Source organism: Homalodisca vitripennis, chromosome 6 (assembly GCF_021130785.1).
Source record: "Homalodisca vitripennis isolate AUS2020 chromosome 6, UT_GWSS_2.1, whole genome shotgun sequence".
Taxonomy (NCBI): Eukaryota; Metazoa; Arthropoda; class Insecta; order Hemiptera; family Cicadellidae; genus Homalodisca; species Homalodisca vitripennis.
This window is the reverse complement of record NC_060212.1, coordinates 74,135,731-74,160,515: the sequence shown is the minus strand read 5'-3', so window position 1 is coordinate 74,160,515 and position 24,785 is coordinate 74,135,731. Positions and strand designations below refer to the sequence as shown.

Sequence of the window (24,785 nt, the reverse complement as noted above, 5' to 3'; positions counted from 1 at the left end):
TGGTGACCCGTGTTACGAGCACATGATAATACGCTAAAGCGTGTAACTGGTACTCATAAATTTTATTACGCTTTGAAGTACCCATTAGTTTTCAGTAAAGGTGAATCAGGATATCATTTTAATATTCCGCTCATTAATCCAACAACGCAACAGCCCATTCGAAATAAAAAAAGTTTCCTGTATGGACTTTTATGCGTATTACATGATGCTTCGAGAATATGACTTTAATCTCCTTCTGCGTACAGTAATGATCTCCGATGCTTATTTCATAACTTCAATGCGAGTGAAGCCGCGGGTAGAAGGTAGTATACATATATAAAGCTCTAAAAACAGTTCAAACTAAAAAAAAGAAATGGAAATATTTGAGAGATGAATTGAGGGGCGTGGAAGGAAGGAAATATAAAATAATCTATAATAATGAAATATAAATAGTTTTTTAGATTTATAATTTGATTTGGTTACAGTTCTGTAAAAAAATCCAATTTCGGTTTTGTTTGTACCTTTTACAGCGTTGATTCAAGATGGTAGAATTCTAGGTTGTTGGGTCTGTTTAATAACCATACTATTGTGATTGATTAGGTTATTCATAGATTATTGCTTGCACTGCAACAAACAGAAGTTTGTTATTGACTTGGTGGATGCAACTTGTTAAAGCTTAACATGGTAAGTACCCTACTTTATGCAAATACTTCTTTTAAAATAAAATAAAATTGTGTTCTAATTTAATATGTAAGCTTAGACTAGATATAAGTTAATAATTAACCTTTTTGGTTATGTGATTTTGTTGGATTTAGTTTTAGATAGGTATAGCCTATTGAACTTTCTCCCAAACTACTGTTCCTAATTTGTTGGGCTATATTAGGTTCAGGTCAACAAGTTCGAGAACAACAGTATTACTTTAGAGTATGTAGGGGTAGGGTATGATAAGCAGAACCGGTTTTTTATACCGAAGAATGTAGTTGCTCTATTTACTCTTCTCACAGTTACAGTTGTTTCGGTACTTTGGGATTATACTGACCACATCCAGACATGAATCGTTATTTGACATTTTGCTGCTACTGATTACTAGATTAGTGTAGAACAATATTTCATCAATATAAAACAGGGTAGCTATAAGATAAAAGGCCAGGGCGGCAAATCACGAATTTGACGTTATCAACGTATTCTGCTCACCCTCCTGAACGAAAAATATATAGTACTAGGGGGTGCAAATGACAAATAACATGATTTTAGGGGGTATATTCATAAGTGGTTAAGTTTCTAATGTTTTAATGTTCAGTTTGTGTGCTGTGTCTGGATAATCTGTTTACTTGAATATTATCTGCGGCCGGGACTGATAGCAGCCTGATAACGTATCTGTTAATCTGAGTTCTCCGGGGCAAGAGTCAGTGCTTCACAAGATATCGTGTTCAGTAGATTGGATTGAGTGAGTGCGTTACAATCATGAATCAACCATCCACTAGTTCGACCAACCCTAGTGAATTGTGTATGTCGGAGTGTTTAGAAGGGCACGTAAAGAGTTTACGTTTTAACCTAAACGAAATTATTTCCTTTTTAATTGAACATGGAATTTTTAATAATGAGTGTATTTGTTCGTTGTGCGGTCGCGTGTTGTTTTTAAACCGGGAGACTTTGTTGTTTCGTTGCAATAGGAAAATTAGAAAAAGTAGTAAAAAAAGAAGTTTTAAATGTTGCAATTTTTAAAAATCCACTTTTTTGTTGCTGCTGCTCAGCTATATCCGCCAACACACTAATGGTAAATGTTCTCTGTTAATATCCATCTATATATTTATATTTGAGTTTTTCATGATTTAATAAGTTTTTAAACTTTACATAATTGCCTTTGCATTACATTTCAATTTATATTTCTGATCAGCCCCTCTAGAATTTTATATTTTACTGATAGGTACTATCTCGAGGGATGTTTTTCTTTTATTGACATCAGCGTGGGGTAGGGTGTCGAAGCCCGCGCTGATGGCCGGAGGCACTCGTCTCATTTCGATAACAAGTAATTAATTTGTTGCTTGAAATTAAGAAAAACATTGTTCATTTTGATAAAAATTCTGCTCATTTCAGTATTATTTTTCATTTATGTTTGCAAATTGGCGACCCATCCGATGACGTCATCACGAGGTTGAATCATGGTCACAAAAGGTCAGGTGACGCTCGACGTCGATGTACACAACATGGAAATATTACTCCACGCGCGTGAACAGTTGTTCCATTTTTTATGTTCTAGAACTTCGTTATTTCTCATTTCCACCCCATCAAACCTTAGGATGATTCCAATAAGTTAATAACGTAAAACTCGTATTTTGCCGCTCCGGCCGTTTATATGATAATTACCTATAACAGGAATTGTCTTATCGCAAACCCTTCCCCACAAATTTCACATAATGGGGTTTTCGGTACGAGTCCTACATGTTGAAGCCACAAAAACAATATATTTTATACTGTATATGTCTTATCATCTTTCAAAGCAATGTTGTGTAGTTTTCTAAAACTGACTGCCATTTTTAATAAATAAAATTACTTATGTAAAATTGAAATCTTACCCTACGTGTATTATTTTAAAATGTTTACAGCTGTTGATATAGACTATTTAAGTTAATAATTCAAAATAATTATTCAATATCGATTGATTATATCGATGGTTATGATTAAGTAATATTGTTTGCCTATTTCGATATAAAAAACCAGGTCCGCTTATCGTATCCTACCCCTACAAGGTAATCTACATACAGGTAGGGTTTTTTATAACAACAAACATTATGGAACGAAAAAAAAACTCTTTAATTACAAAATTACAAACTTATAATGATTGTCAATTGTTAATGGGTTTCCTGTGACGCCCAGAATGCAGCAATATCAAGGATGAGTCAGTGTAGTGGATTTCCACCTTCAGCCGCAACTGTCAACTGCCACAATATGTATTCAGCTAGGTATGAGTCAAGATGGTGTCGTGCTGTTCCTTTTTGTTTTTTATTACGCCATTTAGCTGAACCCCACATTCGCTCAACCTGTTCGCGAGACCCTGCAGTCACTTTATCTATTAGACCACTCGACTTTGACCTCTGTCTGAGGATGGGGAGGAGTTTGCGATAAGACAATTAGCACACAAACTGAACATTAAAACTTTAGAAACTTAACCACTTATGAATGGCAAACGATATTACTTAATCATAACCACCATTATAATCAATCGATACTGATTAATTATTTTGAATAAATAACTTAAATAATCTATATCAACAGCTGTAAACACTTTCAAATAATACACGTACAAAGTAATATTTCAATTTTACATATAAGTAAAATTTGATTATTAAAAATGGCAGTCAATTTTAGAAAACTACACGACATTGCTTTGAAAGATGATAAGACATGTTTTACGTGGCTTCAACATGTTGGACTCGTACTGAAAAATCAGTTATGTGAAATTTGTGGGAAAGAAACAACTGTAACTGTGAGAGGAGCAAATATGGTCGTCTTCAGTTTTCCTAATTTTGCTTATAATAATTTGTTTCATCACTGTAAATATTAAATCCATATTTTAATTTAAAAGATATGATTGTTATTGAGGACTATAGATACTTTTATATCGATTGATAGTCTAGGATTTGAGATGCGAATATTAGGTATCGATGATTACATTCTTGGATATAAAAAACCGGGTCCGTTTATCGTACCGTACCCGAATTGTATATGTATTAATGACAAGTAATCATAATTGGTGCTGAGCCAGTTGAGTATTTTTAAAGCTGTTAAACATGTCTAACCTTAAAATAGTAATAATTAAGTAAGTTTTATACTGTTTTGTTTGTTATTTTTATTAAATACACACAGATAGTCTGTAATTCATCAATAAATTGTAACTTTTATGTTTGAAAAATTAGCTACTCTATTGTTATTTTCTATAATCTGTAAAAACTATATTTTAGGCATTTTGTGAAGTTATCTAACAGCAATATATGGTCAGCTGGTTTCCAAAGGGTTAAGTAATACTTATCTAGAGAATATTTTCATGTTTTATATATATATATATATATATATATATTTTTTTTTTTATTGATAATAATGATATAATGTTATGCTCCTTGGTTTTTTAGTGGGCTGGTGGAATGACAAGATGTCAAAAGTGACAAAACGTAAGATCACAGTGGAAAGTCCAGGCAGCAAACTCAATAACAGTATCACACTATCAAACAGCATAACAAACAAGGATTCTCAGCGGAGACAGAGTGTTTTTGAACGACTTGGCACTAAGACTGGAGCGTCTATTTCAATAAATACTGCAATAGTAGGACAACAACCATCTTTAGTTGAAAACTTTTGCAGACATTGGAACCAAAATGGCACTTGTCCTTATGGAAAAAACTGTGTGTAAGTACCATTATGTAATAATTTAACTATATAGCCAGACATTATGATAATGAGTTGAAGAGATTGGTGTTGCTGCTATCTAACAGAAATACAATTTTCTAATATAACCCTCAATTACAATTTGTTCAACCTTTAATATATTTTTCAAACAGTAAGCTTACAATAGTCATATTTTATTACCAACACTATTTTAATTTAATGGTATTACTGTAACCTGTTGTTAGTAATGTGAAATAATTGATAGTATACCTTTTCCAGCCTAAGCTTTTTCGTAGGCCTTCTTTATGGATCTTTGGTTTAATTACATATTCAGTATTTTTAACCTGTAAACTTATAATATTCATTCAATTGATATAATTTTATGATAAATAAAAAAAAATAATATTCAACAATCAACAAATCTATATAAACTCTGAGCGATGAACGGTAACAATTATAATGAGGTGCAGTAAAACTGAAATGAATTATACAATATATATACTAGTAGTTACCCCGGCTTCCACACACAATTTTCGGTTGAAAAACAGGACATTATATTCATGTATTCTTTTTTATGACATTCTAAACATTTTTGAGATAATTGAAAGTCACTCAAAGCTATTCCAATCTCCTGATCCATTTTAGATTTAAGTTGAAAGAACAGTGTTTTGGGACCCTAAAGTCGTAGAGTTAGAACGGTTTTTATAAGATTCAAATTTCCCTCCAACATTCCATGATAGTTATTGAATTGCTCCAAAGATTTCAGTAACAATTAAACTCTTTTAGGCAAGTGTGGAGGAGTCCTTAAGTCAAAGACAATAGAAGTTAATGATATAATGCATTGTAGGATTCTGTGCAGTTTAGGAATGGAAGTAAGCTTTTCTTTGTTATGTATTATGTTAGTGTCCATGGTTAACAGCTTCAATTGATAAGCAAAATTACTAATGGCTCTTATTTTTTACTCTGCGTGTAGATGAGTATGTCTGATTTGAAAGAACTGTATTTTCTATGCCATGGTTGTTTGCCATGCTGCCACGATCAAGAAAATATTTCAAAAAGTGTATACTTGTACCCATTGTAACACAAATCCGGCCTAAGATATTTGTGATGACACAGTTGAGTTTGTTGGCAAGAAATTGTACACATAGTCTACAAAGGTCTGAGAAGTGTACTTCTTACAAAAAACACCTAAGTTGTGTTTTATTATATCTGTAGCAAAATATAGATAGTAACATTATCTTTAATTCATGCTTTACGCTAGGCCTACTAATTAAGCTGCATACTTAATATTTACCACAAATTTCAGTTAAAAGTGTATTTTACGAAAACTTCCAAGTTTTCTAAAATTTTAATGTAAACAAATTTTTCTGTCTCTTTGATGAACTTCAGCTGAAAGTGTTAACAGCTGTTAAGTATCAGTTTACTTTGTATTACATGTCTTAGTGCAGTCTGTCGGATCCAATGTAAAACATTCCAAAATCAACAACAGTTTATAAATAAAAAATTAATTAAATAAACAATTTAAATTGGACAGAATTGTGAATCTAAACCATTCTCTAATCCCCTTCAACACACAAAACATTTTGTCAAAATCGGTCCAGTCATTTAGGAGGAGTTCAGTGACATACACATGCACACAAGAAATATATATATATATATAGTGTTGTAGTGTTTGCCTTGTTGCCACGATCAAGAAAATCTGTTTATGTTTATAGCCGTTGTGCACATACATTTACTTTATTATAAAGTGGTCTAACACTCAAACTTTAAGTCAACCAGAAATGTATTTTGAAGACAAATATACATCAAAGCTTAGCGCCTTCAAATAGTTTTTCGCTATTTAATTTACTTAACTGTCTCGTAATCGCAGTTTATAGTTTAGAGGCGCTTCAAAAACTTTTAACATTTGCATTGCCACCTGGTGGCGAGATACATCAATAGGCATAGCATATAAACCTTCTCCGTCGAAAAATACATTAATATACAAATTTTCATAATGATCGGTTAAATAGTTTACGATTCCATAAAGGACAAACACACAAACATTCATTTTTATATATATAACTAGCGGGCCCGGCGCGCTTTGCTGCGCATTTCAATAATTTTTTGCAAAAGTTGCCCGCGGCTTCGCACGCAATTTCCCGTTGAAAACAGTACACTATATTCACTTATTCTTTTTCTATCACATTCTAAACATTGCTGAGATAATTGATAGTCGTTCCATCGTGAGCCTCTTGGGCGTATTATGAAGGTATGTACCATATTCCTGCCTCTATCTAGCTGTTACCCACGGCTTCGCACGCAAATCTTAAGAACCGAAGTCCTTCATATTACTTAGTAAATTTTTTTTTTTACTATAATAAATTTTAGATTAAATTAGTTACATCTCCGATGCCACGATTGAGCTTGCTTTGTTGTCTCGATCGAGAGAATATGTACACACGGAGTTTTGAGAACCATACTTCTGTCAAAAAAAAACAACTAAGGTTGATTTTATAACATTCTTTATATTTGTAGCCAACGTAAGATAGTAATTATGATATCTGCATTGCTCTTCTGATCAAGCATGAGCATGGTTTATATTAAATAAATATTGCAGTTAAAGGTGAATTTTTACGTCAAATTTGAATTTTATTATCTGGATAGTAAAGTCTATGTTTAACAGTGATTGCAGAAACAGTTTAAACAAAATTTGTCGTTTCTCTTAAGCTTACTCTATGCTTTAAAACTATAAGTGTAATATATGTTTACAAAGAACAGCTGATTAAAAATTTGAAAAGACGTTAACATATGTTTGCTGCAATGCATTTCTTATGGGTATTTCTGTAACCAGTGGGGCGGAATCCTGAATCGGGAAAGGGATGGGCATAGCTTATAAACCTTCTCCGTGGAAAAATACATATACGTACAAATTTTCATCATGATCGGTCCAATAGTTCACGATTCCATAAAGGACAAACATACAAACATTCATTTTTATATATATATAGATATAGATAAAGATTATTATTAATATTTATTTAATTACCTGGCCTTTCTTTCTGAATCAGAAGCTAGCTAGGACAAATCAGACAGAACCACTATTTTTTATACTACACAATATAAAATGCCATTAACCACACCATTCAGTAAAGTAATTGGTTTGGTTAGTATGAACTTAAAATGTTCTAAAATTTTAAGACAATAGATAGAATGCCATTAGATCCAACATGAAAAACCAGTAAAATTGTAATGTTAATTTAACCCTTTCAGGGCCAGGAGCAAATATAAGATGTTGCAAAAAATTTTCACATGTCATATTCCCTTGTGACTAGTCAAAAGTGCCAGGCTATTATTGGCGATTTTGCAGTCTCTTAGATTAAAATTTATAAGTTTTCATAAAAATTATACAATGACCTAAAAGTTGCACCAAATTACTTGTATAGATATATACTATCATCAAAAAATATATAGATGTAATTTTAAGTAATTTAAAATAATAAAAAAAATGTTTTAATAGGTTACATAAAATGTTTTTTATTTTTTTTGCAAATAACTAAAAACGTAAAAAATTTAACCGTGGGAAGCTATTTTATTATATTATACATTTAAAATAGACAATAGACAATATTCTTTAATGACATATTCGTAGAGAACAGTACATTGTGTCAATACAAAGTGTTTTAAAAACAGGTTCAGGTGTTAAAAAATTCTTTTTCTGTGTAGTAAGGATTTTCTTGCAACCATATGGTTAGTTGATTCTTGAGCCTCTTGATTGGTTCTTTCTTGAGATGTTCTGGCAGATGGTTGAAATAGACTGCACCTTTATATGATGGCTTCTTCCCATATAGACTGAGGTGGTGAGGTGGTAGCGTGAAGTTCGAAGCATGTCTAGTGTTGTGGCGGTGTATGTTCCTGTGTCTGGTCTGTGCTGTGGTGACTGCATGTAGAACAACTTCTCCAATATGAAGTGACACAACTGTGAGGATCTTGAGCTCCTTAAAGGCATCTCGACAGCTTTCTTGTGGGGCAATGCCTGCAAGACACCTTATTGCTCTTTTTTGTTGTATTAAGAGCCTTTCCATGTTGGCATTACTTGTTCCCCCCAGGTTGCTATGCCATACCTGAGGTGGGATTCAAATAAAGAAAAATATGCTGTTTTTGCTGTTTCCAGGCTACTTATTTGTTTTAACCTCCTTATGACATAGGTGCTGGAGACGAGCTTCTTGCAGAGGTGATCTATGTGGGCTGTCCAGGCCAGGTTGGAGTCTATAATTTCTATAATACAAGGTGTTTGGTGTTATTTTTGGATTCTATGCCCGGTAATGCTATGTTGGTGTTGTTCTTGTTTTTTGTGGTAAAATTTAGCTGGACTGTTTTCTTTTCGTTCAGGACTAGTTCGTTTGTGGTGCAATATAGTCTAGTAGTGTTGAGGGTGGTGTGTATGTTTCTGGTGAGTGTTTCTGCTGATCTATTGGCCAGTGTGAGCACTGTGTCGTCGGCGTACATTACTGTATGGCAGTTGTCCTCCAAACAAATAAAAGGGAACATCCATACAAAGTAATGAAGAAGAATCCAGCATACAATAATACAATTACACTAAAGCATAAAGAATAAACAACAAAATATCGAGCACTGACTGGCAGCAGTCAGCTGATAATGTCACGTGACAATTACGAAATAAAAATGCATAGACCTCTAAAATAAAAATGATATTCATATTAATTACCTACAAATATACCAGGGAATAAAAAAACATAAAACTTTAATCATTTGATGTTGTATTTATTTAAGAAAACGACGAATATCAAGGAGGCAATATATTGCCACCTGGCGCTTTTCGCATTGTGTCACCGACAGCAATATTTTGCCGCCTGTCACTTTTCAGAAACAATCTATGGCGGCAAAATATTGCCTCCTGGCCCGGAAAGGTTTAACTAGATGTACAAACCTATCTTAAAACTTTCCAACTATTCACTCTATAGAATTAAATATGATGGTGTGTTTGTTTGGTATTTAGGTAAGGTATTACTTGATATATACATAGTTGTTTTTATTTTTTTAGTTTTGTCAATACCCATACATTAATCAGCCCGTCGAAGAGAGTACCGAAGAAAGATCTAGAACCTAAACAGGTAAGACTTTTCAGATTATATCTAGACCATTATGAATTGAATTGTTCGTCACACTTCCCCAAATAGTTTTGCATCACTCAGTTGTCATATGGCACCATTGGCTGTCACAAATTCACACACAGTGGTTGTATATCGGTACTGACAAACAAGATAATAGATAAATATGCTTGAATTGTATGCATGAGCGAGTGCGGTGTATATGTATGTATGTGGGTGTACATGTAGTCATAGATTTCTTCTACTCAAAATAATATATTTACATATGACATCCTGCAATATCTTTTTATCGGTAAACTAAATAATAGAAATATAAGATTAAGTCAAAGGTTGTTTTTAATATTCAGATTTCCTTCTTTCCTTAATGACGTCTTTCTTTATGTACTATTTTACTATGTATCAAATTACTATTGAAATCTTTAATTAATTGTATATTATTAAATACTTATTTTGTTACGTCTATACTTTTAATCAATGTAAAATGTATTAATTTCAAATATATATAAAATGTTTATTCAGGATAATTAATTAAAATCTTTATACAGTACCTCCTAACAAGATGATTAAAATATAGAAATTTCATGTGTACAATGTATAGATAAGTTTTGAATGGCAAAAGGGAAATATATGAAACAGTTGATCAAGGTGTTCTTCTTATTATGTTTTTTTTTTTTTATCGCCTATAACTTTGGCTAACAGGAACTTGCTAATTAACAGTGCAACACGTACAGATACGAGGGTAATTCGGAAAGTAAGGTCCGATTCGCGTTAACCAGACAAACAGTAAGCGAGCAGCAAAATGCGCATGCGCCCTGACTCCCGGTATGCATTGCGCGCAGAACGACGCCATTTGCAGTGAAATCGTTGTAGTCTGCTGTTGTCTGTGCCTTTTTAAAATGTTTAAAACTATTGAATGTCCCGCCGACTGTGAAATACGGTCTGTGATATGGTTTTTGACAGCAAGGAACGTTTCAGCAGCGGATATTCATCGACAGATAAGTGAAGTGTACAGTCTAAATGCAATGAGTGACAGCAAAGTGCGGAAGTGGGTGAGAGGTTTTAAAGATGGACGGGAAAATGTCCATGACGAACCACGATCTAGTTGGCCGTCAGTGATCACTGAAGATTTGGTGAAAGCCGTTGATGAAAAAATTCGTGAAGATCGGCGATTCACTGTTTTTTCATTAGCAATAGAATTTCCAAACGTGAGCACGTTGTTTAACCCTCTCCCGGTCACATTAATTTCAGGCGCTCACGGCAGAACGAGACCTATTAATTCGCGGCGGCACGTTACGGTGAGCGCTCAGCGGCTTATATTGCTTGCATCTATTCTGTATTTTAATTATTAGATAGATGTATGGATAAGACTAAAATATGTTTGGTAATAAATAAATTCTTTACTTACTAGTCATTGAGAAATCTCAACTCCTTTATTTTGATGGTACGTGAGGAAACAGGGATGTTTACAGAATGTTATGTCGCACTGCTTACAATTCCAATAGCTTCTGATTGGTCTGCCAGAATTAGTTTTCTTTTTGTTATCACGACAAACCACACAAATTGTTGCATGTGACTGTTTCTCCAAAACATGAGGGGTTTTTGGTGACTCACCACCACTCTCCGAATCACTTTGTTCAGTCAGTAATATATTATCGTCAACATCATTCAAATCACCAACACCTGATGCATCACTAACATCACTAATATCACTATTACTACACACCTCCCGATCAATCTCACTGTTGCGAAGCGAACACCTAAAATCAGCCATATTTACCACTCAACTACTGCCAAAATAATAGATAATAATTCGTTGTAATGGTTTCAATAGTAAGAAGTAGGATTCCGTATAGGTTAGAAACTGTAATAGTTCAAATTAATGCCGATGGGAGGTAGCACCAGACGGACACAGTTGGTAATGTAAATCGTGGCGATTCGTGGCGTTTGACCTTCAGTGGCTCGGAACAGTGCGTGGCGATTCATGGCTTGTGACCGGGAGAGGGTTAAAATTGTTTCTGAAATTTTGGATTTTCGCAAATTGTGCTCACGTTGGGTTCCCAGGCTGCTTATTGAGGAACACAAAAAAAGAAGAATGGGTATTGTTCTTGAACTTTTGATCCAATATCATCAGAAAGAGGATAACCTTTTAGACCACATTGTAACGGGTAACGAGACATGGGTTTCCCACATAACCCCAGAAACGAAACGCCAGTCAATGGAGTGGCGTCACTCGACGTCAGCGGTTAAACTGATTAACAAGACTGGTTATCGTTACAGGCGGCCGACTTCTATGACACCGGCATTCAAAAACTTGTAGATCGTTATGACAAGTGTTTACACAAAAGTGGAAATTATGTAGAAAAATAGTGATTGATGTCAGGAATCAAATAAAACAAGTTTTTTGAAAAAATCTGGTGTGGTTTTTTTTTAAATAAAAAAATGGACCTTACTTTCCGAATTACCCTCGTAGTTATTGATTCTGCCAGTTCAGATTTTTCTCTTACTAATAACACTAAAACTGAAGGTATAAAAAATAGTTTACATTCTACGTGTAGGATTATTTTTCCATGGAATTGCTGTCTTGTTGATTTTCAGGAATTACATGTATTGTAATTGCAGCATATAAACAATGTACATGTAATAGTAAAATACTTATTTTGTTCTTTTAATAATTATAATGTTTATTGTTTTCATTTGCATGAAGACATCCACTTGTATGCATACATATATATATATATATATATATATATATATATATATATATACAGGGTGTATATTATGTCTGGAAACTCCCAAATATATCCTTTAATAATTTAAATATAAATTTGAAACCTCTTACAATCGTGATAGAGATTGGGCATCTACTTTTTGGAACAATGTTTTGTTATGTCACACCAACGGGGGACGTCCTGCCAAGGGTATCGTGAATATTCTTAATGGAAGCCTATACCTTGTGATACATAATTTTAAAGGTAATAGCTTATTGAATTGAATGCCACAAACCGCATCTCAAGGGAATTATTCTATCAGAAAATAGAGCATTTTTAGTATTGAAAATTTACTGATGTTCAACAATGTAATTTTAACATGGTTCTTGCCACAAAATGTGTTACACTAATTTTTTAGCATTTTTTTAAATGTTCAATTAAATAAAACAAAAATTTCATTTTAAGCTTGTTCTATTAGCACAAATTTGCCAGTTTTTTATTACAGTACAATTATGGAAATACTTATGTTATTGATTTCTTATTACAAATAAAAAATAATGTATGCTGTTAGAAAAGTCTTACAACAAACGTTTTACCTGCATTTGGTGTCAAAGCAATTGTTCGAACTGTGTTCCTTCTACGGTTTGACAATGAGCCAATCTTGTGTAAAATGATTCGACAGAGTTGCCTAACATTTCTTCAGTTATCAAAGCAATCTCCTCTATAATCCTGTTTCTTAGGTCTTCCAAATTATGAGGCTTTCTTCTATAAACATTGGATTTTAAATGACCCCATAGGAAATAATCGATTGGTGACAAATCCGGAGATCTTGGAGGCCATTCGATTTCTCCTCTTCGGCCAATCCATTTATGAGGAAACCTTAAATCCAAATACTCTCTTACCTGTCTCCCATAATGGGGTGGAGCACCATCCTGCTGAAACCATACATTATCAAAGTATTCTCCTGATGCAATTTGAATAGCTGGGATTATTTCATTTTGGAGCATATTGTAGTAAAGTTCGGCATTTAAATTTCCATTGATGAAAAAGGGTCCAACAATTTTGTTACCTAAAATTCCACACCATACGTTCAGTTTTTGTGGTTGCTGTGAATGGGACTCAGTAATCCAATGTGGGTTTTCACTAGCCCAGTAACGGCAATTGTGCCTGTTAACATTGCCATTTAGGAAAAAAGTTGCCTCATCAGAAAATAGTATGTTGGTCAGAAAATCTCTATTGTCATCACATTTGCGCATCACAAGTTCACAAAACTCAACTCTTCTGTCGTAATCATCCTCACTTAACTGTTGGACTAAATGAACTTTAAATGGTTTGTATTTATTAATTTTCAAAATCTTACTCACAGACATAGGGTGCATATCATGTTGCTGTGCAGCTTTTCTGAGCGATGTATGTGGGTCTTCAATAAATGTTTGCAAAACATCTAGTGCATGTTCTTCATCTGTTGCAGATTGTATCCTACCCGACTTTGGCCGATTACGTACACTCCCTGTCATTTCAAAACGCTCAATAGTTTTTGATATTGTTGAAACACTTATGGGATTCCTTTCTGGGAAAGTGTCATTAAACAAATTACAAACTTCCCGATAAGATCTTTGACGATCGCCATATCCTCGCATCATCAACAGAGTAATTCGTTCTCTTTCAGACAATTCCATTAAAATGCCAAATAAAAACTGAACTACTGTAATTAGATAACTTGTTGACAGCAATGCTTCAGAGACACTGATTAACTCGACAGGAATGATATGACCTTTGTCCATTTGTAATTCCCAAGCTTAGACCTGTCTAGTGAAAGCTCCATGCTCAACAAACTGAAACCTGTAGACCAGATGATTAATAACACAATAATGTTTCTCATAGGCTAGTGACCTTTGTCTCTTTAAACCTTCCTGCTGACTGGAAAACACCAAGTACAGATTCATAAGTAATCAGAGAAAGTGACTCATAAGTTTTATTCATTGTAATAAAAACTGGTAAATTTGTACTAATGAAACCAGCTTAAAAATAAATTGTTTATTTTATTTTAATTGAACATTTAAAAAATGCTAAAAAATTAGTGTAACACATTTTGTGGCAAGAACCATGTTAAAATTACATTGTTGAACATCAGTAAATTTTCAATACTAAAAATGCTCTATTTTCTGATAGAATAATTCCTTTGAGATGTGGTTTGTGGCATTCAATTCAGTAAGCTATTACCTTTAAAATTATGTATCACAAGGTATAGGCTTCCATTAAGAATATTCACGATACCCTCGGCAGGACGTCCCCCGTTGGTGTGACATAACAAAACATTGTTCCAAAAAGTAGATGCCCAATCTCTATCACGATTGTAAGAGGTTTCAAATTTATATTTAAATTATTAAAGGATATATTTGGGTGTTTCCAGACATAATATACACCCTATATATATATATATATATATATATATATATATATATATATACAGGGTGTATATATATATGATAATTTGAAAGATAATTGCTTGAATAGTTTATTGTAATATTACGAGGGCTGTTTTTTTTTCCCAACTATTGATTTCACGCCACGACGGCCAGACTATTGGCATGTCAGTGGTGTGTGCAGTATTCCATTATGCATCTTCCCCACTAAAACATTTCTCGCTGCTGAGTTCAAATAGCCATTTTTTGCTGAGCTGCAGTCTCATAAACATTGCCACCTCTATTATTCTCCCACCAAAGTGTTATCGTTTCGTGCAAGCAGAAGGGAATAGTGCAGCAGAAATCTATCAGAGAATGTGCTGTATCTACAGGGAAAACATTATGAGTGATAGTATTGTTCGTGAATGATGTAGGAAGTTCAAAGATAGCCGAACTGATGTGCATGAAGGAGTTCAAGTCAGTCTTTATAAAGTGCTTAGAGAAAACTGTATCACACCAACTTATGATTTCAAACTACCAAGATTCTGAGATTATGTTATATGAAATGAACTCATTTTTCCTGTCTTAGTTCTACCATATATATCTGTTGTGTGCTTACGACTAGTATCAAAGTCTGATATGCCGTTTTAATCATGTGTATGAAATTTATTCACAGGATTTGACCTACGCAATGGAAATACAAGTTTTATTAAAAATCTTACACTATTCTGTTAGGAATGTGTTATATGTTCAAGAATAATAATTAAAAAAATAATAGTTTAGGTGAAATCCATTTTTAGTTTCTTTAGTTAATTTGATATTCATAAAAACACTAGTAAAATTTGATGAATTGTGGGAAGATTAAGATTACTTGATGGATATATTTCTCTCATTTATCTATCCAGTGAGTATCCAATTTTCACTTTACATAATATCCCTTTTTGATAATTTTCTATCAGCTCTGATATGTATCTATGTTTGTTGATAGGCTCTTGAGGGGCTGAGGCTACACTCGACAGTAGTAAAGCGAGGAAGTCCGGACCTGAGTTGGGAGTCGTGGGACCAGACAGAGCTTGAGTACGAAGACGAGAAGGTACTAGAGAGACGCAGACAGCTGCTGCAGCGGGAACTGGAGCTGCAGATGAGGCGAGAGGAGACAGAGGAACACCACACCAGACATCGTCACACTACCACTAAACCTAAAAAGGTATTTAATGTTTCACAAAGGGCGCAGAATAAAATATCAGGATTTTCATTAATATAAGAATAATTTATCTTTACAGTAATAACATAATTTCATTGAAATACTTTGAAGTATATATATATATATATATATATATATATATATATATATATATATAATTTATTGATGTTTACTATCATTTTCTTAAATGATACTCATACAACCTTAGATAGAATTTATTTCCAGCCCCAGTGGTTTTATGTACATATGTACCTCCTATGAATCCTTTATTCCTCATTAAGATTTCCTATCATTTAAGTGTGATTTCACTTGCAGGGGCTGAGCAGTTCATCTTCCACTTCAGTGAGTTCTACCAGTTCCGAGTCCAGCAGCAGCAGCGACGAGAGCAGTTCAGACTCCAGTTCCAGTGGGATTGCTGGAGACAATAGCAAGAGGAGGAGCAAGCCGAACAAGACCAAGAGAGGTTCAACATCCTCTGTCTCTGATACTGAACGCAACAAGATTCGGTAATATACTCATTGCTCTCTTTAAATAAGTCATTTGAAAAGTAAGTTCCTTTTTCATCTCCATTTGAGCGGATGAGAGACCATTTTCATATTGTTGTGTAGCTACTTTCAGTACACATCCTACAATGATGCTGTGGAAGTAGGTCTTTTAGCCATTCTGTACGCTATAAACTAGACTTAGAAAGAGTTCTTCCATCGACTTTGTGTTCTGTGCTATTTTTCAGTTTCATTAAACAGCCATTTGTTTCCCAATAAAAGAGAATAATACAAACAAATTAGTTTTTTCCTAAATTTCACCCAATTGGTCACTTGGAACAGAAACTGAGAAACCTCTCATTGCGCATATTCCTAGAAGGAACTTCGTGCTACTTTAGTGACAGGACATTCAGGATGGGTAAGGTTGGAATAGGGGCTGTATCCTGTTAAGATTCCATGCTACATCCACCACATTATGGAGAGAGAGAGAGAGATAATAGGCTCAATCTTAATCATGTCACTTTGGTTGAAGTGTAGGCCAGCTCAGTTCCAGCTACTTCCTTCATCGTCGGCCTTGCAAAATCCTTTAACATTAAGGGAGCTACAGCCACTCCAATAGTCATCTAAAGTAAACCAGACCTATTGACACTATCTATATTCATTAACAGTATCTGTATCCATACAATTTAGAAAATTGTACCGTTTTTAATCCAACCTCATTACAGAATTATATATATTTTGTTTCGCGGGGTAAAATAGCAAACTCAAATTTTGTGTAGGAAATATTATTGACACGTTCGCTACTAAAAATCCGTATATAGAGTTCCCTATATGCTGAAATTTTTAAAATATATTTTTACTTACTTTTGGATGAAATATGATAGAAATATATGAAAATTACTCATAAGTCACAAAAGTTATCACTCTCAACCGTGGCTCTGTTGTACGCTTAGAACTTGGTTTGTACACTACTTGGTCCCGGGGGAAGATGCATTGTGTTGCACAATCACTTACTACTATAAAAACTTTAAAAATAATGAAAAAGTCTAATGTGAAAACGAAGTGCATAAAAATGCGGGAAAAGTACCTCCCGAGGAGCGAGAAATACATCGTTGTGATAGCTCGAGTGCTGGCCGCACACTGACCTCATTTCAGAACAAAGGCTCTGTGGTAACCACAGTTACCGCCTGCTCCTAGCGCAGCGTAGCAGCGGTAACCAGAGTTACCGCCCGCAGCGAACATGTTAATTTCAACTAGAAGTGCAAAACTAAAAGTGCTTAAATAAGAATTACTCACAACTTTACTTAACCTATAGTCCTCTTAATCAAGAACACTGAACAATAGGTACCTGATGACTAATAATAATCATTAATTCCATTTTAAAAATATCATAGAATAATAAGCTAGAATAAAAAATAAAAAGCCAGAGTAATACAGACTACATGGATGAGAGATAACAGTGTAAAGGTATCATGCATCTCCAGCCATACTCAGTGGTTTGGACCCGCTTTGAGCTTCACTATCGGTCGGGCTCATAATTGTCTACAAGGAAGTATTTCTATTGAAAACTACAATAGAGAATCTCTAATGTGTTCTGATCAATTTCAAACTAATGTTGAATTGGAGCTTTTGTTTATTCATATCAATATCATATCAATTCATATCAATAAGGTAACCAAATTTTTCAACTTTTTCTTCCTACTTATTTGTTTGCATGTGTAATGTGAATGTGACATTGAACGGAGGCTTAATGAGGTTACTAATAAGTCCCTTGTTGGTTGGACTATCTTTTTTTTTCAAATTTATTATGTATATTTCTGAACTCTGTAGTGAAATTGACGGTTTGAAATGTCAGGCCTTCTTTGTCATTTAGAAGCAAAATTCTTTGAAAGGTAGGTTTATTTTGTTAAGGGAAATTTTGAGTGCAAATCATAATATAAAACTAGCTTTATTGTGTAAAAGATGTAATAGTTAATTTTAAAAATGTTTTAAAAAATACTTGTTTTTAATAAGCCTGTCATATTGGAGCTACTACTAATTATACTACTAGGCATGAGGTCTAATTATAATTATATTACACATTCATAGTATTATGTTTGTAAACTATAGTTTTTCAACTCCTAAAAGTTTTTAATTGATATCTTGTACATGAACTTAGTAAGAATTTACATTCTCTTAACTGTTTAAACTTTGTAAACTGTTGTAATCTTTTGTCATTAAAGAGGTAAAGTTTTACAATTTTAATTTCCAACTCTTTACAAATTAACAGCTATGGTACGCATATGTGTTTTTTGTTGGAATTTTATTAAAACTGAATATAATGATAATAATTTATATTGATATTATATTTTTATACCATAATAAAATTATTAAAAATGGCTTTCCGCTTACAGTTTTCTGTATTATTTGAGAAAAGTATGTATGAATGTGGATTTAAAATTATAGTCTAAATTTCATTTTTAAAAGTTATGATTACATGCCTAATGTTTCTACCAGCCACTTATAACATTTGTTTTGGAAATTATTGAAATTTCAAAATAAAGTTTTGTTTATAATAGTTATTTTACCTCAAACTGGAATTTTTATTTTGTTTCTGTGGAATTGTTGCCGTCTAAAGTGATTTGTTAATTTAAAAATTTTATATAAATCTGAATGTTACGTAGTTTCTGATACATAATTAATTTAGCTTTAAAAAGGAGCTTTTTATGATAAAAAATAAATTTTAGTTCAACCTTGCGTTTTTCTTGAAAATCCTTAGGCACTTTTCGCATTGTCAAAAAACACTTTCCAACATGGATTTTTTCTTTAAAAATGTTAAATCGTTAGCATTGATATTTAAGATTTGGTTTAGTTAAGTTTATGTATAAGATGTATAAATATTTATATGCAAAATTAATTTATGGTGTGGTTAGCGTATATTATAAAATACTAAGGAGTAAAAATACTCCTTAAGTTTTCAGCTAAAAAATTAACCTTTCTAGCGTTATTGACGCAGATCCGCGGAGGGCCACTACAAGCTCAAAACGTTATTGCCGTGGATCCACGTTTTTGCATTCTTTATTTTCTTACTGCTATGTTAGTTGAATATTTTATCGCTAGATGGTTCTAGTAGTCATGCGACATACAGACGGGTTGCCCTGCCTCTAATTCTATTACAATGGGAGTGGCAGTGGCTACTAATTGGCCAAACATTTGGGAGCTCCCGTCAAGGCATCTAACCAGTTAGTTAGTGAGAAGCGTCCGGTACACGCACATGTATTTCGGCTATCGCTAATTTTCTGTTGTGTCCTATTCTTTTTAAAGTAAATTATTAATATTATATATAGCAATGTCCAGTGTTTATTTAGTGTTTTTTTTTATCATTATTCGTGTGCAATGGCGAATCCAGACGATTCGGAATTTGAAGATTTGGTAATTCTGAGCAATTACTTGGTCAACCCCAAACTTTTTCATATTTTACTACGGTCATAAGGATGTTCTCAGAAAGCATGAAATATAATTCAAGCCCCGTAAGGCCGTTCTACAGGTTGCCGAGCAATAATAAGGTTCAAAGTCCACGCGATAACAGTGGCTTGTGGGAGACGCGCGGAATGCCAGTTGTGACAGCCCCAAATAAACACTCTTTGTCTACTTTTGTATTTTATTAATTTGTAATATAGTATATGTTTATCTGTAAAACTGTGTTTCATTCCCCTACTTACTGAATAAATGATAAAAAAATTAGTGACAACTATACTGCTATTCTACAATATTTTCAAAAGTTAAAAATTAGCCCAGGAAATCCAAAAAGGGATAAACAAATTTTATTTACCGTTAAATAACTCTATTTTAACATACAGAAACAAAAATAAATTTAACTTTACACATTGGAAATTTAAAAAAATTGTAACTTAATCAAAGATCAGGTCCAGTTTTTCATGACGCTTAAAGAGTTAAGCAAGCTTCCAAGTTTACATTCATTAATTTGTCACAAATCGCAAAAAGAATAAATTTGTGACTTGCATGTTTATGCCTTGATGACATGGTAAAAATGATAAGATCTTCAGAAAAGTCAATTAAAACTAGTTTTATGTGTTTGTATACAGTTTGAACAGTAACATTTGAATGGAATTCCTTGTAAATCAAATTGGATGTAAATTTAATTTAAACAACTAGAAATTAATAAATACAAATAAATTAAATTAAACATATATAATAACAAACTTTCTTATCTAAAATTTTGATAAATCGTAGAATTTACATTTGCTTTGACAATATTATTGGCTGAGCTTTAGCTAAGCCTGTCACTCGTGTTGCTGGAAAAATTTCATTTCTGTCTGCCTGTCTGTCCCCTTAATATCTCTAAAACAAACTGGCATATAGACTTGAAGCTTCATTTCTATATTTGAGGAACACTGAGTTTGATGGTAGTGAATGTCACTCCATGGGATTTGGGTGAACGTTAACAAATATTTATTCATTGGTCTTATGGGTCACCAATGTGGGAACAAGAAAATATCAGAATAAATAGATTTGGTAAACCAACAATATACCTATAAGAGATTCAAACATGTGACAAATTATCACACGTAATCTAACTATTCTAAGACACATAACATCATTTATTTTCATAATAAGTTGGTGTGTAGACTTCTATTATTTAAACACTGATATGAAACCCACTAAAGAAGAATAAAAATCTAAATGTATTATGTGGCAGGATATTTTGAGAAAGATTTCATATGTAGACTTGACTCAGCGGAGTCTGTTACGACACATGGTGTGGTGTACTTCTACCTTGTTTGTATAAAAGAATCTAATATTTTTTTACTATGGCTGATAAGGATCGGTGAGTGGCAGACAAAAAAAGGCTGTTTTTCAACTAAAAGAATTAGAAGGAAAAAACACTTTAAAACCTGAAAGAAGAGTTGTACAGCATCAATGAAGAAATAAAAAGTATTACGTCTTAAAGCGGACATATGTAAATGTTATAAATGTAACTAATGTATATCGAAATTCAATTGTGTTCTTATCATCTGTTTTCACCATTATCATATTCTTTTAAGTACTGTAATTGCGTTTTATTAAGTCAATAAAGCAAAAGCGGGTTACTTTTTCCATAACAAATTATTTTAGCAGTCGCCCCCAGAATATGTCGACTCCTCTGCATTGTCACTTGGAAGTTAAAGTGTTGTATTTAGACACTATTTTTTATAAAGCTCGATGTCTTGAAATTATAATAAAAGGTATTGAAAAGTTTTTAATTTAATTCACTATAATTGCTAGATACCCTGTATCATATACATTGCAAATATGTGTTAGAGAAACTGTGCGTGGAACATGGACACAAGTCATAAAACAACAAGCCTTCACAAATCTGATTTGCCTGTTGAATTATGCATCAGAGTGACCGGATACAGTCTGACATTATGGTAACTAAAGATGTGAGTTCATTTGACACTAACTAAAACTCACCATTATGTCATGGTAACTGACGATGCGGTAACTGTTACAACACTTTTACCTCATACCAAAAATTGGGGGTTTGTAGTGGTAAGTAAAAGTTTTTGACAGTAGGACTAACTCCTTCAAGTGGCACCCCATTTTAAATGTCTTGATAAAAGAAGAAGACTGATGAAAATAATGAATTTCTAAAATTGACTCCACTCAACATACTGTCCAATTGAAGTTAGAATATTATTTTAACTTGCTTCAAATAGTGTATCCATTTTAAACAAATTGACAAGAAATTGTTTTTCCTTGAAACACCGAGTTTATCTCAAAACTGTTAATTGGATGAACTATTGATATTTTAATGGTGTCATTCAAAATCAAAATCAAAAATCAAATCATTTATTGTCAGGACACTACAATAGTGTATAACAACTGCATTCCTTTAAAAAATTAGTTTCCTCTACCCCCTATTTTGGGGAATCAAAAATTTCTCCAGGGGATGTTGTTAAACATTTATAAGGAAATTTGAAAATTCTCATTTATTCAAAAGTTAAAGTGGGATTGTGGGTAAACCTGATACAAGAAACAGCACTTAGTTTCAAAGTGGGATTGTGGAAAAACTTGATATAAGAAACCTTAGTTTCAAAGGGCTATTAAAAATTATCTAATTTGTGGAAAGGATTTATACTGTTTAGAGGAATATAATTAGCAAACAACATATATTAAGCATCCTTTTATACATGTGATTTGTCTCTGTTTGGCAAAAATAAAACCGACAAAAATTCTGCTGTACAGAATGATTTTGTTGTAAACGACGGCATACTTTTATACAGCGAACATAATCTTACCATATTGCACGCTACTGCTTATATTTTTAATTAACAAAACGGATGATTCTGTTCATCCGATAACTATTTACATAATTTTACTATACATACTACGATACTGGGTCGATTGAGTAAGAAAATACTCCTGTCACCATGACACTGGTATCTATTGTGACTTAACCCTGATATCTAGACAACTCAGGTCGTCTTGAGGCTCTTGATAAACCTCAAGATGTGCCCAGGAGCCAAAAGTTCCAACTTAGCAGGTTTTAGAAAAAAATATGTAAAGACCGTTTTCACATACTCCGGGTAATCGCTTCGCAAACATATATATACTGGTCTTTCAGTTGTAATAAACAAAATAGTTAGACTTATCGTATACAAATTTTATACAAATGCAAGTGTTACTGTATATAATTATTTGTATGAATCATCGTTCAAGCATTTTAACTGCCGCAACCCAACTTATTTACTACTCGCTTATTACATTATGATTTTAAACTTATGTAAGAAATGATATAACAGCAATTAAAACAATTTTATCACATACTAGTAGTATACTATAACTAGAGCTGTATTAATATACAGACAGAAACATACTGAATTATTAAAAATTACATTAAATACTATTTTTACAATTTTTTTTACCAACTGATATTTTCTTATTGACATATGTCTTATTTAAATAACTTCAAGTCTGGGTTAATTTTGAGTTTACTATGGATTTCAAAAGTTATTTTTTAATGGATTCAGTGGACAATTTTTTAAAACATGTGTATTTTGTTTTGTGCTGATTTATCAGTGTAATATGGTAAAAATAATTGTCCAAATTGGGAAAAAATTCTCTTTCAATGTTTAAATACTTTTTAAATTGCTTATCTCAATGCTTTGTTAGACAGCCATTTTTGCTACATTTTTCCTTTATTGTTCACACAGATTGTTGAAGACATTTGTAATCAGACCCTCTGGAATCTTGGTCTGTTTCCTGATAGGTACTGTATCAAGGAACATTTTTCGTTTCTTGCCATCAGTTCTGGCTGCAAAGTCTTGCTACTGCAGACAGAAATTATGACCAGAAGCATTCATAATTTAGAATTTATGTTACTTGATAGGTATTATCTCAAAAGCTGTTTTACATTCATCGCCAGCAGTTTGTACAGACTTAGAAAACCCTAGATAATTGAATAGTTTATGCAAATTAAAATTATTTATTCGCTTACACAAAAGAATAGCATATACCGTATACTTCAACAATTTCAAATGAAAAATGTTCCTTATAGACTACAGGTCTGTGTAAGGGGGAATGGTTAATGCTTTGCAAATATTGTAATAATTTAAATCTAAATCTAATTTAAAGTATTTAAATGGTAATTTCAATTTTTTTCTGATTGAGGAATGTTATTTTCTGGGGTATTTGAACAATGATTCTTCCCATATTAAAATTTAAAAAAAATGAAAAATAAGTTTCTGCCAAAAACAAAAACACGAGTCCCTTTACATGACCATAGAATCCAATAAAAAAGAAGTGTTGAAATCAGACTCAAGATCCTCACAGTAGTATCACTTCACATTCAAGAAGTGTTTCTACATGCTGTTAATACAGCACAGCTCAGGCATAGAGACATGCGCCAGCACAATACTTGTCATGCTGCAGACTTCACACTACCAACTCACCATCTCAGCCTGTTTGGAAGGAAACCCTCATAAAAGGGGAGCAGCATATTTCAACCACTTACCAGACCATCTCAAACAAAAACCAATCAAGACACTCAAGAGAAAGCTAAATCTATAGCTACAATACAATCCTTACTACACAGAAAAGGAATTTCTTGATAACTAAACATGTTTAATTTTATGAATCCCATGACTCATAAACCTATGTATTGACTCGATGTACTATTCTCAAAGAATATGTCATTAAAGTATATTGTCTATTGTCTAAGACTTATAGTCGGTAAATTCAATATCTATCCAAATTTGGTAAATGCAATATGTACCAATTATAAAGACAATATCTTAAAAAGCTAATAAAAATAATTATGTACATAGTGAACTTCATTATAGTTATAACCTCCACCGTTTATTTTATGCGTGGACGGTCTTGCTTATTGAACATTCTACGATGGACAAATCGTGTAGGCGTATACGGAGCATGTATAAAAGGTAAATCTTTCATGTTATCTGTGTATGGCTTACGGCTAACTATTCTTGATTCATATTTAACTTAATAAACTATCAGTGTATTATATTTAT

At 33.0% G+C, this 24,785-nt stretch overlaps 1 protein-coding gene across 2 annotated transcripts in view; it reads left to right on the top strand.

The window, feature by feature from the left end:
• Window positions 1-290: 290 nt before the first annotated feature.
• Window positions 291-24,785, top strand: part of LOC124364464 (fl(2)d-associated complex component-like) — a 65,635-nt gene continuing 41,140 nt past the window's right edge. Inside the window, exons 1-5 of one of the 2 annotated variants that reach the window (XM_046819973.1) lie at window positions 291-663; window positions 4,110-4,383; window positions 9,407-9,476; window positions 15,575-15,793; window positions 16,106-16,296. In XM_046819973.1, coding sequence (XP_046675929.1) covers window positions 4,130-4,383; window positions 9,407-9,476; window positions 15,575-15,793; window positions 16,106-16,296 — 734 coding nt within the window. In that variant the 5' untranslated portion in view covers window positions 291-663; window positions 4,110-4,129. The remainder of the gene's footprint in view (window positions 664-4,109; window positions 4,384-9,406; window positions 9,477-15,574; window positions 15,794-16,105; window positions 16,297-24,785) is intronic. The other variant, XM_046819972.1, reaches the window with a different exon arrangement.